The sequence below is a fragment of the Papaver somniferum genome, unplaced genomic scaffold (genome assembly GCF_003573695.1).
Source record: "Papaver somniferum cultivar HN1 unplaced genomic scaffold, ASM357369v1 unplaced-scaffold_79, whole genome shotgun sequence".
NCBI classification, from domain to species: domain Eukaryota; kingdom Viridiplantae; phylum Streptophyta; class Magnoliopsida; order Ranunculales; family Papaveraceae; genus Papaver; species Papaver somniferum.
The window spans coordinates 2,162,309-2,180,013 of record NW_020650859.1 but is presented as its reverse complement, the minus strand read 5'-3'; the positions used below and the strand labels follow the sequence as shown (position 1 = coordinate 2,180,013).

General features: G+C 36.4%; 2 protein-coding genes, 1 long non-coding RNA gene and 1 pseudogene across 3 annotated transcripts; all 4 read right to left on the bottom strand.

Annotated features, from left to right (window-relative positions):
• Positions 1-2,474: 2,474 nt before the first annotated feature.
• Positions 2,475-3,120, bottom strand: LOC113344727. The gene is made up of 3 exons (XR_003357909.1): positions 2,943-3,120; positions 2,701-2,847; positions 2,475-2,603 (listed from the first exon to the last, which is right to left on the bottom strand). It is a non-coding gene; the product is annotated as an uncharacterized LOC113344727 (long non-coding RNA).
• Positions 3,121-4,293: 1,173 nt separating this feature from the next.
• On the bottom strand, positions 4,294-6,744 carry LOC113344704 (laccase-17-like). The gene is made up of 5 exons (XM_026588633.1): positions 6,542-6,744; positions 6,278-6,429; positions 5,925-6,172; positions 5,699-5,827; positions 4,294-5,612 (listed from the first exon to the last, which is right to left on the bottom strand). Exons 1-5 carry the CDS (start codon positions 6,665-6,667, stop codon positions 4,504-4,506), a joined length of 1,764 nt encoding a protein of 587 aa, XP_026444418.1. The 5' UTR covers positions 6,668-6,744; the 3' UTR covers positions 4,294-4,503.
• A 1,608-nt stretch (positions 6,745-8,352) lies between these two features.
• Positions 8,353-10,854, bottom strand: LOC113344690 (laccase-17-like). Its single transcript, XM_026588616.1, has 5 exons — positions 10,625-10,854; positions 10,101-10,500; positions 9,872-10,000; positions 8,824-9,789; positions 8,353-8,730 (listed from the first exon to the last, which is right to left on the bottom strand). Exons 1-5 carry the CDS (start codon positions 10,742-10,744, stop codon positions 8,600-8,602), a joined length of 1,746 nt encoding a protein of 581 aa, XP_026444401.1. The 5' UTR covers positions 10,745-10,854; the 3' UTR covers positions 8,353-8,599.
• A 1,714-nt stretch (positions 10,855-12,568) lies between these two features.
• On the bottom strand, positions 12,569-14,397 carry LOC113344691 (annotated as a pseudogene).
• Between the last annotated feature and the right edge of the window lie 3,308 nt (positions 14,398-17,705).

Here is a 17,705-nt window from a genome sequence, read left to right as displayed (position 1 = left end):
GTGAAGCTGTATATATGTTTGCAAATCCTGGACATTTCACTGCTTTGTCAACAAGTTTAACTTCGTCACTTGCTTTGTTATATACATGGTTACATTTCTATATGACTATATCTTTTTTTCTTGATTGGTATTGCTGTAGAGTTTGTATGAATTTCTTCTTCTTTTGTTTGCTTAAGTTTTTTTGTTTTCTGTTCTTTAGTATGGTGCAAGGTACTGACGACCAAGATGCAGAGGTTTGTTTTTTGTTACATACCTCTTAGTCTTGAGTGCAGTCATGTTACATCCATGCAAGATAATTGATGCGTTAATCTGCTCATCACTAATTAAGATTTCACTTCTTAAATGCATTCTTGCCGAGTGGATTTAGTTTTATGATTTAGTGCACTGAAGTTATGTTACCTCAAACGGAGCAAAATTGTTTATGACATCTGCCAAAGTCTGTACTGGGATATTACAATTTACAACAAACATTGAGTTGAAGCCTTTATTAAATAATGACGTGATTCATCGAGATATAAATAGAATATTACTAACAATTTTTACGTTTGTTTGCATAGCATGAATGCACCAGCGACGGTGAGCTGGAGGGCATGACAGATCTGCTTGAGGTAAGAATATGGAAATTCTTTCCCTTTCAACTGGTCTTTCCCTTTGAATAATTTTTGAGTTAAGCCTTAGTAGTACGGGCCAACAGATTACTTTGAACGTAATATGAATCTTGGCGGCTTGATTTTTAGATCTGCTCTTTTAGATTTAAGGTTTGGTTGAAAAAAGTAGTGTTAACCTTATCCATGAATGTCAAAAGATGTTTGGTTGCATTAATTCAAGGTTAGATGATATTTTATGACTTTATAACAGCTACAGGAAGAAAAGGTAATCAAATGGGATAAGCTGGATGCTGTACTTATTTGGGTTATGTATGTATATAATTTAAATTGCGAACCATTGTCAGAAATTCTGATGAGGAAGGTTCTTATGTTTGTCCAACAGAAACGTTGCGAGGAATTGGAAAGGCTTGATAAGGAGAGGCAAGCAGATGTAAGGAAGTGTATTTTGGTGTAAATTATTGCTTAATTAGTTTGAATGAATTTTTCATTATAGTTATAAAAACTTACTACGGAAGTGATTTTTTTTTATATATATAAAAGGAAGTTGGCCTAAAGATGACGTAGAGTACGGCCAAATGCAATGAGAAAGCATTCAGGTTCGGTGAGGTTCACCATTCCCCTAATGTGGGGTTTAGATTGTAAGGAGGAGAATAGGGAGGTGGAGATTAGGGAGCCAAATAGCACTGCCGAGCGAGAAACTCGCCTACAAGTAATATCTAACTCGAACAATTCCTTTTTTATTGCCTAGGTCATTCCTTTCTCTGAACCTAGGAAAACATAAGATAGACACCATGAATTGTCATTCCATTTACCATAAAATACATGCATGGGGATCTGACAAACCATATTTGGATAAACCACAGGCAAAGCTGCTTGCACCACAGGATCAGCTTATGCATTTCAGATTATTTAGGTAAAAAGCTTGTTTAAGTTCGTAGGTTTTAAGAGTCCCTAGCCTAGATGTTGGAAACGTATTGTCTTTTATGCTCTTCTAAAACTTCTTAGTTCTTAGCTCATGATTTAAATCTGCAAGTTTTTTCTTCCCGTTTTCAAGAATAATTCGACAGCGTTTTTGAGGCAGAGGAAATGAAATCCTAGGATCCTTCAATTAATTAATCAATCATTTGCAAGTAGCGGGAGTAATTGCTTATCGAGCTTTGCTAAGAGGAACTGTGATAGGCTGGCATATATAATTCTTAATGATGTGCCCAATATGTACAAATATTGAAAAAGAAAAATGTTGAGTATACAGTGGTGGTAGTGAGGTTAGCTTGAATTACACTGCTCAATATTGATAAGGGCCATTTGAGACGTGCAAACCAAAAATAGATGATTTGAATTATTGAAGGCATTAATTGAATCTACAATATGATGTAGTTTTATATTTGTAGAAATATTGAAGATACTAAGTAGTTTCATCCTTACAACGTAAGTGAAGACATGGAGAATCAAGGATAAGTGAAAAGGTATCCCTGAATACTCAGAGACCGAACAACGGAAGCTTGAGAAAATGATGGAGTTTCTCATAATGAAATTGGAAAAGCTTGGTCGGAAGGTAAAAAGGAAATGAAAACTCACATATTTTCCACGGAATAAATAAATCAATTAAATCTACACATATTTCCTACCTTTTCTTTTCTCCGCATATTTAGTGCATCCAGATGGGGCACCGAAACATTAAATCAAAAATGCATCCCACGGGCACCGAATCAAAAATAAAGTTAAAAGGGAAAAAAATGCTAACCGATAAGTAAAATGTAGACGTGTTAGTAAATAACCAAGGTCCAGAATTATCAGAAAATCTTATAATAAACTAGTGTAGGTTATGTAGGTAGTCAAACAATCGACAAAAATAAAAAAACATATAATAAATAGAGAATCTTATTAGACCTCGCTTCTATTATCATAATAGATTCCGAAGCGCAGAAGTAATCCTCGTCATTAGAGTCGGCATTTTTGTTCAAAATCTTTAGAGATATCCTCACAATCTGAAATCTGCAATTTAATTTACGATGAATAATATTTTTTTAACTGCTTGCAGCTTGCTAATAGTAGAAAACACAATAACGGTTAAGATAGATTGATAAATTACCTTGCATCGCATGCAGCAATATTTATTCGGATGATCAGTTAAACTTCTGTCACACACTTTACAATAAGCACCATCCTTGTATCGTTTAATTATTGATCCTGATCGAGGATTCAAAAATATGACTCTTGCACCAGATAACAGATAAGTCTAAATAAGATAAAAATCAACGAATTAGTGATTTTGTCCAACAAAATAAAAAGAAAGGAGTCAAATGGAAGATAAAACTGAGATGAAGAACATACTTGAATTTCAGAGCAGTCGAAGTATTTTTGCATATCATCGATCCGAACCAGATTCCACAAACATATTTTTTAATCTTAAGACTTCGATGAAGAAAATGCGGCGACAAAGAAGAAATACAATGCTGGCAAGTAGGTTTACGACAATCAATACAAAATAAATTTATTTCGTTTTTTCTCATATTTTGATGATCAAGGCATGTGCCGAAAAATTCACTCTGTAACAATTCTTTCATCCATTCTTCCATTTTGGTCGTTCTAGTACTCTTTCCCTGGCCACAAATTAAGAAGAACAGATTTAAAATCAATGAATAATTACCTTAGAAAATCACAATCAAACTGTACAAAAAGTAAAATAAAAAAGAACAAATATTTACCGTGTTTTCTCTGCTAAGGAAATCAAGTTTTATACATAACCAAATCATATAAGTTTAGATTTTGGTAAATATAAACTAGCCAATGGTTAAGAACTGTATATTTGGTAAATATAAACTAGTATATATTTAGTTAAGATTCTCAATATACTGATGATACGGTTATTTTTAGGGTTATCTTCTTCTTCTTTTTCTCCTAATTTTGTGAAGTATTCAATATTTCGTTTGTTTTTACTTCGACTAGTTTTTACTATTAGGATTATTAGGATGAACATTCAGAGAAAAATCTAACAGGTCTTTATGTGCGTTTATCATAGAGATATCACTTTTTTCTTTTTATTTTTTTTCTTTCTTGGCAAAACTCAATGGAGAGAAACTTTTAACTTAAAAACAACAAGCGTTGAGATGTCATATACAGATATTCAAATTCTTATTTTTTTTTATTACACATGAGTGCATGATAGTAAGACTCAAAGATTTAGAGCATTTAGAGGAATTCTAGTAGTGGTGGTGTCACAGAAAGAATTATATTCGGCCAAAAATAAGTTGATTGAAGGATTAGGGTTTAATCACTAACTAAGTGAGTTACTGCTTTCTTGTACCGGTAGAACTACAATTCCTGGAATAAAGAGTTCAATTAGTTTCCTCCAACATTTTATCAATAAAAACTTTCTCCCTTGTTTTTCACAATTTTTAGACTTTGAAACCATATTCTTTGAAACCATATTCTTTTGCCAGATTTAGACTTTTACCATATTCTTTTGCTAGCTTCAAAAATAAGACATGAATATCTTATAAGAAACGATGACATGTCAGATGAAGTTTCTTATATGCGAACAAACATGAAGTTTGTATTAGTCGTATGAAAAATGTGTGTAACAATGTTGATGAAAGTGGTGTGAGCTTCACATGCATGGCCCAAATTGTAAAACTTGGGTGGTTCAATGGTAATATTATGAGTCCGATTAGCACACATTGTTACTGTTTGCCAAACTTTACTTAAAGTTCTTATAAATTTCTGATCATACAAAATGCTCAACAGTCAAATTCAAAATTAAAAAGAAAAGAAAAAAAAAACAAGAATCAAAGGAGAAAGTAACAATAACACCTACATTAAACATGTGGAGTTCCACAGTTCTGCGCTATTTCTCCACATGTCTATAATGAGAAAGACAAAAAGAATATATAGATCAACATTTGGGGAGATCAGATGGGGGAGGTGGAAGTTTCTGATTAGGGAGTTTTCCATCCAAGACGATCCATGCCATCTTCAAACCCCATGATGTGTGAACCTCCAAATGACAATGCATAAACCAAACACCTGGATTATCAGCTAAGAATCGAATTGCAACCCAGCCACCAGCTGGCACACCGACAGTGTTCCGTTCAACTGGATCGACAAGATTGAATTTGGCAGGGTCCTTGTTGGAATCAAAATTACCAAATCCACTGCCAACAATATAGAAATTGAAACCATGGAGATGTAAAGGGTGACTTTCTGCACCAAGAATGCTGGTATCTTGCATCACTAGCTCAACTTCTGTGTTATAGGGAAGTACCACCACTTTTGTACCATGGCTCACTAATGTGTTATTAGGTGCAGTGCCGGTGTAGTTGAAAGGAAAAACTGGGTTACCAGGGAAATCAGTTGTGTATACACCCTTTGATTGGTTAAAGAAATGGGCTTGTAATAATGCAGTGGTTGGCATTGTGAAAGATACGTTGTTCACTGAAGCTGCAAATTTGGTTGTATTAGTTGGTCCTTGGCAAACTTGGTTCTTTGGACATGGGTTCGTACCCAAACCGACCGTGAAGAAAAATCGTCTGTTGATTTTCTGAGGGACATTAGCTGGGAAGCGAGTAGAGGCTAGACTACGAAGTGTGTTGGAAAATTTGGTTGCGAAAGATGTGTCATTGAGTTTAGGAAGAGTTGGTCTAAATACGGGAAATGACTTTGTATTAGAGGTAGTCTTGTTTTTCTTTGATGTGGGATGTTCGTATTCGAGAATAGCAGCGGTTGTGGTATTGTCGAAGGTACCTAGGCCTGTTGCATAAGGTCTAGCTTCCATGAGGAAAGTGGCATTAGGGAAATGAGGTTTTGTCTTGAGAAGTACATTAGTTGTTTGCCCTGGAGTAATGAGGAGTGTTTCCGTGGTGAACGGCTTTATATAAGACGCATCAACGTCAACGATAGTGAGAGTATGATTAGCAATGCTGAAGAAGAGTTCATCATTGAGCGCAGCATTGATAAGACGCAAAAGATATGTTTTTCCTGGTTTCACCTTCAATCTGAATGTATCTGCAACAGGATTCACAATAACTTCAATCTTAAATTTAAGTAAGAATTTCAAGTTTAGCTAGCCGCAGAGAATTAAGTTGGTATACCTTGAGCAGAGCAGTTGTACAAGGGTCCAGGAAGTCCATTAAAGGTGTAGGCATCAGAAACATTAGGACCTCCTCCAGTCCTCATAGCCTGGTTTACAATTGCTTCAGTGTCTGTGTTAAACCACTCTCCTGAAAATTATACAAACAAAATCAAAACCTTAAATCTATGATAGTTTGATGGATATCAATCTGTGTCAAAATTGAGTTAATTGGCTTGATAATTTACCGAAAATGATGGGTACGGCTTCCAAGTCGGGTTTGGGAAATGGGTAAGGAACGTTTCGCTTGGGTAGTATAACAATGGGTCCATATAAAGTTGACCTTAACCATGAGACATGAGCATGCCACCAAAGGGTTCCTCTTTGCCCAACAATTGTGAAATTGTAAACATAACTCTGTCCTGTCTGAATAGGACATTGAGTCACATATGCAGGTCCATCTGCCCATCCGCTTCGAAGCTGTCGAATTCCATGCCTGTAAACAAGATCACAAGATATTAGTATCTAATATTTATTCTGCTCATCGATAAAAAAAAAAAAAGAATTGGTTCTGCTCGTAATTATAGCCAAAGGTACATACCAATGAATGGTGATATTGTCTTTGACATGGTTAACCACTTTAACAACGACACGATCACCTTCCCTGGCGATAATTCTTGGTCCCGGAAACTGTCCATTTACTGTCACAATAGTCTTAGTGTGACATAACCTTGTCACCTTCTGCAACTTAATCTGCACAAATAAAGACGAGTACAAACTATAACAACATATTCGTTAAGGACAATAAGCATACAAATGAAACGTAAAACTTTATATATACTGAACTAATGAAACGATCACATACATCGAATTGGTAGTGTCTAGTGACACTTGATGAAGCTGCATGGTTCTTAGCTAATACAAGCTCAGGCGAAAACCACAGAAAAGTTACCAAAACAAAGAGCAAAGTTGCAGCTTTAGTAGTTTCCATTGGCAGTACTATTGAGCAAAACAAGTGCTTTTGAGCTCAATGAACTACAGTGTATATTTGAAAAGGTACTTGATGAAGTGTTTGATATGGAGAACCATGAAAAGTAGAGACCCTATATATAATGAGTTGAACTGAATTTGTTTGGTTGATTAGGTGAATGTTGTTATGGATTCAAAAGGGAGAAGAGACTAGAGATCAAATCGGTGCCAAGTAGCTAACTGGTTTCTTCAAATGAACATTTTAGTTAAGATGCCACTTTCAAGGGTCCATCCTCTAGACAATATCTAACTTTAGAGTGTTGCAAAGTTAATATCACATTTAATCATTTTAGCTTTACAATTCTGACTTTCTTTTGCTCATTTTAAAAGCTATATTTTTCCTTAAAACACCTTTTCGATATTTTTATTTTTGCTCGGGGAAAATGTTATCTTATTTCTGGTAACTTTCTCTTGTGATGATTTGATCAGACACCAATTTTCTAGTTAGTTTTCTAAATTTTTTTATCATTTTAAACAAGATATTATATTGGTTGGTGCTGATGTTAAGTTTAGTTATCTTTGTTTCATTATGATAACGATGGTTTGTTATTTGTTGTTCAAGTTTAGCTTGCCTACTAATAATTTTAATTATTTGGTTGTTATTGTTGTTGTTGATGTGATATTATTTTCAATTCAAAGTTAGCTTTAGATTCTACCGTCTTTGATTGTAACTACAAGAGATGGTGACGATACAATATTCACAGCCACGGAACACTCATGCATGTAGCAAATTCCACATCTCCTAAATGTGTTCGCTGCCCTAGTCTTTGACATCAAATTCTAGCTTGCACCTCGTGCATTCATCCTAAGTTAGATGCATGTTGGATGGACAACCCGTTAGGGTGAACACTTGATATTTCAGCGCTCACCTTTAGAATTGGGTGCCACATACGGCCTTCATGAGGGGACCCTTAAATGTTTGTATTTTGGCACTAGGTGAAAAAAATAGTGATTTTTTGTTGGGACAAAGGTTGGAAAAAGTTGTTGTTGTTGGTACATTTCACTGTCATCTAAATCTAACTTGGCATATCTTCTTGTCTATACGAGTGATAGATATGCATGCATCTCTATTCTCCATGGATAGATGCTAGCTCCACATCAATATAAGGCAGTTAAGGTATGGATGAAACTCATCCCGCACTCCTGTAAGTTGAGCTTTCCCCGTCACCATACCAATAAAAGAGTTTGTTTTTTTGTTTAGTCTTATCACGTACACGTGACCAACACTCCTACTGTATTTTAGAACCTGTTAGGTTCTCTCAATCAGGTGCAATACTGCCCTGATTGTCTTATTTTGTAGGCCAAACAAATAAGCTGCAAAGTTTTGTATGTACCAACAAAGAGCAACATAATTATACTCTTTTCAGCACCTTTTACACTTTTCAATGATTCAATCACTATTAAAATGCAACAGCATATGAAATTTGTCCCTAAGCTCTAGCACTGGTCCATGTGAAGGTGAAGTCCATGTAGAATACCCTTTAAACCATGGCCCAAGAGACTTGGGTACTAATTGGTAACAGATTACGTATTAACAGGTGTCTCTTTGGTAGAATGGTAAAATCGCTAAATAATAATAACAACGATATAAGTTGATCAGTATGTTCTGGGCCGGCACATCCTGCTCTTGAGTGCTAATTCCTTACATGTATGAACCCAATCAATTGTTATATAGTATAAACAAACAAGAATTTTTGATAAAACAATAGATTCATTTTTATTTCTTGAAGAGAAATCACAATTGAATACAGAAAAACAACAATATCACAAAACACAAACTCACTCTTTCATCAATGGACAATGGGCAAATTTAAGTTAAAATTGTTAAATTGAAGTTAGAAAGAATCGTATATTCTTTGCTGCAGCCGATTTTGTTAGTCAAATGATGAAAAGCTTAACATTTGGGAAGATCAGAAGGTGGAGGTAATAGCTTCTGATTAGGGAGTTTCCCATCTTGTACAACCCAAGCCATTCTCAAACCCCATGTTGTGTGGACTTCTAAATGGCAATGCATAAACCATACACCTGTGTTGACACCAAAATGAACAGAAATATTAGTATTGGAACCAGAACTGAAAGGAGATTACCGGTAAATATAATTCATAAAATTGAATGTACCTGGATTGTCAGCAAGGAATCGTATGGCGACCCAACCACCAGAAGGAACAGAAACTGTGTTCCGTTCAACAGGATCGACGAGATTAAAGTTTTGAGGGTCAGTATTAGAATTGTAGTTTCCAAACCCTTGTCCTACTACATAGAAATTGTATCCGTGAAGATGCAGTGGATGGCTTTCAGCACCCAAAATACTTGTATCTTGCATTATTACCTCCACACTTGTGTTAAATGGGAGCACCACCACTTTGCTACCGGTACTAACCATGGTGTTGTTAGGTGGGTTGCCAGTGTAGTTGAATTGTTTCGGTGGGTTTATAGGAAAATCCGTCGTGTATACGCCATTAGATTGTCCAAAGTAGTGAGCTTGTAGAAGAGCCGTGGATGGAAGTACGAAAGAGATATTATTCACAGCGGCTGTGAACCTCGTTCCGTTGGGTCCTTGACAAGTTTGGTTTTTGGCGCATGGTTGGGTACCTAAACCAACTGTGAAAAAGAATCTCTTCTGTACAGTCTTTGGGACGTTACAGGGGAATTGTGAATTCGCAAGGCTACGGAATTTCTTAGCGAAGTTGGTGGCAGCTATAGTATCATTAAGAGCAGGAAGACTAGGCCTGAAGAGTTGGAGTTTCTTGATGGAATTTGATGAAGAGAGTAGTGGTGAATGATATTCGAGGAATCCAGCGGTTGTGGTATTGTCGAAGGTTCCAAGGCCAGTGACATATGGTCTAGCTTCCATGAGATAGGTGGCTTTGGGGTATTGAGACTTGGTTGTGAGGAGAACATTAGTTGTTTGACCTGGTGTGATGAGAATTGTATCGGTTTTGAATGGTTTAATGTACACAGCATCGGCGTCAACAATAGTGAATGTGTGATTGGCGATGCTGAAAAAGAGGTCATCGTTAAGTGCAGCATTGATCAAACGTAGAAGATATGTCTTTCCTGGTTCAACCTTCAACCTCAATGTATCTGTCAAATCACAGAACCATATTTAAGAATAATCAAAATTTGAGCAAAATTCTGGTGATGTATGTGCATCTGGTGTATGTACCTTTATCTGAGCAATTATAATGAGGACCGGGAAACCCATTCATGGTGTAGGCATCAGAGACATTGGGGCCTCCTCCGGTCATAATAGCCTGGTTAACAATTGCTTCAGTGTCGGCATTGAACCACTCACCTGAAATTCGAAGCCGCCATTCATGAATATATACTCAACTTTTAATTAATGTAGAATTAGAATATATATGCTAAGACTCCATTTGTTTGGATATACATACCGAAAATGACAGGGGGAAGCTCCTTGTAGGGTTTGACGAAGGGGTATGGAACGTTGCGCTTGGGGAGGATGATGATAGGACCATATAAGGTAGATCTCAGCCATGAAATATGGGCATGGTACCATAAAGTTCCTCTCTGACCAGTAATGGTGAAATTGTAAACATATGTCTGGCCTGTCTGAATGGGGCACTGGGTAACATAAGCAGGACCATCTGCCCACCCAGTCCTTAATTGTCGAATACCATGCCAATGAAGTGTGATATTGTTCTGAACATGATTCACCACCTTTATAACCAAACGATCACCTTCTCTTGCAACGATTCTTGGCCCTGGAAATTGTCCATTTACCGTCACAATGCTCTTTGTGTGGCACAAACGTGTTACGTTCTGCATCTTAATCTGCAAAAACACCAAGTAAAAGATATACTACTCAAATCTTACAAACAAATACGACTCAAGAAACCAGGTTTAACTAATTATTTGTTTTCATTTCTAAATTAGTTGGTGCAAGTAAGTTACGTACATCGAATTTGTAATGCCTGGTTATACCTCCTTGTTCTTGAGCAAGTACAATTGTCGGACAAAGAAAGAAAACATTCGCCAAAAATATGAAAACTCCCATAAAAACTAATGCTGAACCCATTTCTATACCTAGCTATAGATCTCTTCTCTCTTAATCAGTTATACGATTCCAAATGTAAGAGATCGAGTTAGCTATACAGATTGGTAATGGCTATATCATGTTTGTGAAGAGTTGGTTCATTTATATAGAAAATGAATGAATTAATTAAGTTTTGAAAAACAGAAATTCTTTGTGGTTGATTGATGTGATTGTCATTAGGTGTTAACCTCGGAATGTTAGTCATAGAAGTAAGAATGTTGGTGTGGCTGAACTTTGGAGTGCTGCTAAAGGGATGAACGTATATATTTTTAAATTAGAGAAAATGTATGATCCTTTGTCATTTGTCTATCTGTTAACCTCATCTATCAAGTTTTGTGGAGAGAATTTTCCTTGCAGCAGACTATCATGACATAGTGAGATAGATGTTTGTAACCAAATTGTTTTTCACTTAACGTCAAAGTAAATATGAAAAATCCATCGAATCATAAGTCGTCAAGAACAAATAATTAATTCTTAGCTCATTTAATTGAACCATGCATGAAAGATTTGGTCATTAGCCAAATGACATGTGCATCTTGCATAAAGCCAACTTAGCTAGCTAGCTAACTAGCCAATTATTGACGAGTGGGAAAATTGCACGCACTTGTCCTTACAGTTCCGCCCATGATTACAATTATGGGTAATTTAGAGTGCCTGAACCGAGAATAATTAGTCAATACTTCCACATTGTAGGTCACTAGTTTGAATCGTTGCCCAGACCAATTCAAAGAAAATAATGATCTAGTTTCTAGAAACATGCTAATTAATAATTAGTTAAGTAACCATCTTATTCGTTGATTAAGATTAGAGAAGAAGCAGTGGTAATAAGTCCATATACATTTATGGACCTAACCAAATAAAAAAGAGAAAATAAAGACATGATACCCAACTTTTTCTAGATAAAAAACCCAAATGCTTTTGAATGAAGAAAAGAAATAATTAAGATTGATTGAAAAATGGCAGTTCGTTTTCAGATTCTCAACACACAAAGATTGAGCTTCACAATTGTTTGCTGTTCATCCTTTCACCGCTTATTCTGGAGTTCCCTGCTTAAAGATCACCCCTGTCCTTGTTGTTAGTCTTCTTGTTCAACTAATAGATAAAATGAATTATATAATCTTTGCTATTTTCTGCCCGAGTCTTTTTCAGTGACAAAGAGCTGTTAACGTGTGCTCTCCCATAACCAGTGAAAGGCAACCCAAGATCTCCAACTTCTTTTGGAAGCTGAACTTTTCAGATCATAAGGAATGATGCTTCCCATTTTTCATGTACCTATTACCGCGAATGACCGACCTGCACCTATATACGCATAAGCTTTACTTGGTTAAAAACATGATCTCCAACTTATTATTCAAGCTGAATTTCTCAGATCATAACCAATGATCTAGTCCTTTTTCGTGTACCTACTCTCAATGATTTCTCATTCCATGTATAGAAAATCAACAGGCAATCGACTATTGATCGTATTCCGAACCAGCGTCAAGTAAGATCGTACACCGACTACCGGCGTTAATAATAAGAGAGTTACGTCCTTAAGCAACCGGCGTCGAGTAGTAATCGACTATCGTATTCCGACCACCGCATGAGTGACTTTTGTGGATGTTGAGGTGGAAGAAGGATTATTAACGGGACCCACCACAAATTTGACCAAGTCAATACTAGATTTAAATGCATGGACCTTGGGACCGGAAAAAATTTGTTCCCAAGGGCTGTTTCTCATGGACCTATTTGATACAATCCTGGGAGTTAGGCGCAGGCCCGAAAATTTTCTATTCACATTGGCAGGTCTGAAAGAGACGGACAACAAATGAAGTATGCAAAATTATATTAATCAACTCTGTGATTAACACAGAAAAAGCAAATGCTGCAAATTAATACATTTAGCCGGGAAAAGTTTTGATCGACGGTCAATCAACCATGGTTTATCTTTCTTGTTGATATCTTACACAATAACTTTTCACAAAACACACAGAAATAAATTAATCAAATTTTTGCATAACCAACTTGAGTACTAATCCCAGATCATGGCCACTGCCATCACTCCCACGCCTAGAAGCACCGAAGCAAACTTAAAAAACGGGGTATTGAAGTAAGAAGGTTTTTGTGGTTTAAAGCCTTTAGAAATAAGATGGTGAATGGCAACATAGATGAAAATTCCAGTGGCGAAACCCGTTGTTATGGCATAAATCCAATCAGCTACTTTTCTATCAGCAGTGGCACCAATACCAATACCTATGCCTACTCCAATTGGACTTGAAACCGCGAATGCAAATGAGTAAGATATGGTTGTAAGGAACTCCCTGTCTGGTAACAACCTGAGCAGTGCAATTCCCATGGCAATGGCTGCAAATATCTTGTGCAGTAATATGGTCCATAAACTTCTCCATGCATCTGCTTTATTATCTGCAAACATTCGTGGTTTTTACATAATCAGGAACATCCACTGATCAAAATTTATCTAACATTTTAGTGATACCACTAATACATGCAGAAAAACGTGTTTAAGATAGGACCCATAAAAGCATTTGACAGTCGGTGAGTAATGTGTTAATCTAATTAGTTTGTTTCAATAATATTGATATATCTGTTTATAAACGGAGTTCACAACACTTCTCTTATATTACTGAGACAAAATCAACCAACAAACACTCATGCTGTAAATATGATGAATTCTTAAGATACAGCAAAGACCGCTAAGTTTTACAAGACACAAATATCTATACCTAACATGGGATCGATATCAATTAGCAGTTAATGGAGTAGTAGAATACCTGGAACTCCAACGGCTATGCCCTCGAAAATTGAATGAAAACAAAGTGCAGCAATCAGAAGCATAGTATCACTAAATGAAGAATTCTTCAACAAAACTTCAGTTGGTTGAAGATGCGTTGACGGCGCAATCGTGTTTCTTTCGAGTTCTTCCATTGACCTTCCATCTTCAACCTCGATTTTAGCATCTCTGTCACTACGAGAGCGTTGTGTGACATGAAATTATACAATCACCTAACATAGTAGAGGCATAACCAAATGATGCAAGCATGAAAGCAAAAGGATAACGATTTTTAGTGAGATCCTTAAAAGTCTCATTCGAATCACTTAAGAAATGCACTAGAGAAGTCCCAAGAAAAATCCCACCAGCAAATTGAGTTCCTAACAGTAAAAAAGTTTCATTCCACCTCAAGTAATATGGAGATACTCCACCTACAAAAGTGGACACCAAAAATATTATAAGACAATATACCTTCACAAGAACTAAACCCTTTCGCACGTCCGATTGGCCCCCGACATCGTCAACATGTTCTTCATCATCAGAATGAGAACTTCCATGACCATTAGCAACTTGAGAGAAAAGCAATGGAATAAGACAGTTGAGAAGAATTAGAATTGCTACTGTGTTGGATTTGAGAGCTAATTTCATGGTATTACAACGTGCCATGGCTGCGCTCTCTAAAGTTCTCCCCTTCGATCTAATTTCTGATTCTCCATACAATTAGTTAAGGATTATTCAGGCAATAACTAGAGAAATGAGGAACTAGATTGATCAAGGTGTAGTACAGAGTTGACTATCAAAGGGTTAGAGATATGAAGATGTAGTACTGTTTTTGACATGTCAAGGTTTGTGAACTTGTACTACACATTCTCTATCAAAAAAAATTAGAAAAAAAAAAATGAGAGAAATTTAATACTTGACTTGCAAAATTAGACCCCTTACCCTACTTCTGCCTGCCACTTAATGTCATTGAATCTTAATGAATAAATAATTGCATATGGATCTGGCTAAAAGGTTTATATATTCTTTTGCTATGTACTTGAGAACAAACAAAATGGACCCTGATAAACATCCATATTAAAAAAATGGACCCTAATAATAAAAATGGCTGCAGACAAAATTCTTGCGCTCATCAATTATACAATTTTTTTTTTTGAAAACTTTAACGAGCAGTTAAAATGTCGTTGTATGACCAAAATCGCTAGCTACTTGGGCACATAAAAGTGAAAAAAAATTGGGTTCAGCGAAAAAGATTTGTGATATTGCTGCAGGATCAGCAGCTGAAATAGATGAAGCACTTAATGTACAACAATGAGTTTCATCTCAAGGTGGAATGTGCGGTAGCTGATAGACACCAAGTTTCAGAGACTAATTAAAACCAGGTAGAAAGGAATGAAACTCAAAACGCTATAGCTGCAGTCTGTATCGTATCTGTTGAGTATAAGTAAACTACCCTATGTCTCGTCTAATTATCTTCTCAACATGAGTTATCTAAATAGAATGTATATGAACCTTAGACTCTCAGCTGGGAGTATACTGCCACACCATAGGAACCATTATACGCGCTGGTAGTTGCATAGTTTTCCTGCCATTCATTAGCTCTAAACATGCGAATTGGGCAAGTTCCTTGTTGCCGCGGCCAGGGGTCAATGCAGTTGGAATGGAATTACACTAGTAGAGAAAACGTACATGGTAAAGAAAGATGGTCATATGTGGATGGATGCAGTAATGAATTTTGACATTAAAAACAAGAAATGAAGACCCCACAACAAGTACAGAGAAATATAGCATAAGCAACACGAATAGATAAATGCTTGAATGGTGATAAATCGAGGGGTGAACACCTGATGCAAAACATGGAAGGGTCCAGATGAGTTCTCCCTCATTGAAAAGCAAGTTAGTTCTTCAAACCAAAATGCAAGACCACGTAATAAAAATTCCCAATTGGTGTTGAGAACGCCGTTTTAGGAGCATCGGATTCTTTCATCTTTACCTGGTTGTAACCACTGTATCCGTCCATGAAAGCATACAATTTGTGGTCATCTGTGGAGTCGACAACTAGGTCGATGAGGGGGAGGGGGAAGTCGTCTTTGGGACACGCTTTGTTGAGATCCAAAATTGAACACAACATCGTATCTTTGGGACAATGTTAGCTAGCCATGTTGGATGATGTATGGGCTTGATATACCCCGCTTCCAACAACTTCGAAACCTCCTATTTAATTTGCTTTTCAATCGCGTGAGAGATTATTCTTCGGGGTTGCTTTACTAGTTTAAATGATGGTGAAGTTTTGAGTTCGTGTGAAACAAGAGCTGGGTTTAGGCCTGGCATATCTTCATATGTCCAAGCAAACACATCTTGAAATTCCATTAACACACCCTCTAATTTCTCTCCCTCTTCTACCGTTAAACCGCATACGATTTGGATTACCTTCGGGTCCTCTGGGGTTCCCAGTTTTAATGGGGTCATCGGTTCTAGACTCCCATTCGTTGTAAAGGTTGGGTATTCCCAATCGTGTTTGGGCTCATTGACAGTCAAGTTCTTCATCTCTTGTATAACTCGTTCCTCTTCCGCTACCATGCTTTCCTCGACAACGTATTGATATTTTGTGTTCCTATTGGGTTGGATACAGCGTCGAAAATACCCCTTATGCTCACTTATTTCTCCTCCACATTCCTTTTTTCCCCCAAAATCATTCTTCGGGGCCGTTGCATCTTGTCTGTTGTAAAAGATAGCTTCGGGAAAAAGATCATTTTCTTCGCTCGTGAATGGGTCCCTCGTAGCTGATACACGTCATTCATTTCCCCTGTACAGGAACTTAAGACACTGATGGCATGTCAAGCTTGCCCAGTTACATGGAAAAGTTCGATCACTTTAATGGGCCCAACCGTGATCTCTATTTGTATTGTCCCAAGGGGAACTTAGGCGCAGGCCCAAAAAAATTTATTTTCTTAACGTCAGGCCCATAATTAATTTTGAATACTGTCGCACCCAAAGTTTTTTAGAAAATGCGTAGTTACTTTATTACCTCAGCGGTTTCTTTTCTCCTCCTCCAAAAACTCTGTAACGGATTTGCAGAGTAAATTTCTTTCTCCATTTAAATCCTAGAAAATCAATTTCATACTCTAAAAAACCAACCTATAAACTACTTACAGTTTACAAATCCTAGAAACAACATTTCGAAAAAGATGAACGAAACACAAACAAAATCAACATTTTATTTTCCTTTGATACTTTCACTTCCAGTTAACGAAAAATAAATGTGGATAACAAGTTTTGCAGTACAAAAATAAATGTGGATAACAAGTTATGCAGTAAATTTTTTTTTGCATAACTAGTTATGTAGGACAAAGAAAATGTGCATAACCAGTTATGCAGTACAAAAAAAAGTGCATAACTAGTTATGCAGATGCATCAAATGTTATGCTTATCATAAATCACTGCGGATGCAAAAAAAATGCATAACTAGTTGTGCAGTACAAAGAAAATGTGCATAACAAATTATGCAGTACAAAGAAAATGTGCATAACCAGTTATGCAGATGCATAACTTGTTATGTAGCACAAGTAAAATAAATGTGCATAACCAGTTATGCAGATGCATTACAAGTTATGCAGTACAAAAAAAAATGTGCATAACTAGTTATGCAGTACAAATAAAATGTGCATAACTTGTTATGTGGCACAAAAAAAATGTGCATAACCAGTTATGCAGATGCATAACACATTATGCAGTACAGAACAATGTGCATAACTAGTTATGCAGATGCATCAAAGGTTATGCTTATCATAAATCACTGCAGATGCAAAAAAAATATGCATAACTAGTTATGCAGTACAAAGAAAATGTGCATAACAAGTTATGCAGTACAAAAAAAATGTGCATAACCAGTTATGCAGATGCATAACTTGTTATGTGGCACAAAAATAAATGTGCATAACCAGTTATGCAGTACAAAAAAATGTGCATAACTAGTTATGCAGTACAAAGAAAATGTGCATAACTTGTTATGTGACACAAAAAAAATGTGCATAACCAGTTATGCAGATGCATAAGACATTATGCAATACAGAACAATGTGCATAACTAGTTATGCAGATGCATCAAAGGTTATGCTTATCATAAATCACTGCAGATGCAAAAAAAAAAATGCATAACTAGTTATGCAGTACA

What these genes read in the sequence shown, in the direction of transcription:
- LOC113344704 (XM_026588633.1), bottom strand. Translation starts at nt 6,667, where the DNA reads ATGGAAACTACTAAAGCTGCAACTTTGCTCTTTGTTTTGGTAACTTTT. An exon ending in CTAGACACTACCAATTCGAT is followed by an intron (nt 6,430 to 6,541) that starts GTATGTGATCGT and finishes TTATTTGTGCAG; the next exon opens with ATTAAGTTGCAGAAGGTGAC. An exon ending in GTACAACTGCTCTGCTCAAG is followed by an intron (nt 5,613 to 5,698) that starts GTATACCAACTT and finishes ATCCTGTTGCAG; the next exon opens with ATACATTCAGATTGAAGGTG.
- LOC113344690 (XM_026588616.1), bottom strand. Translation starts at nt 10,744, where the DNA reads ATGGGTTCAGCATTAGTTTTTATGGGAGTTTTCATATTTTTGGCGAAT. An exon ending in GCTTCCCCCTGTCATTTTCG is followed by an intron (nt 10,001 to 10,100) that starts GTATGTATATCC and finishes TTCGAATTTCAG; the next exon opens with GTGAGTGGTTCAATGCCGAC. An exon ending in ATTCCTTGCTGACAATCCAG is followed by an intron (nt 8,731 to 8,823) that starts GTACATTCAATT and finishes GTGTCAACACAG; the next exon opens with GTGTATGGTTTATGCATTGC.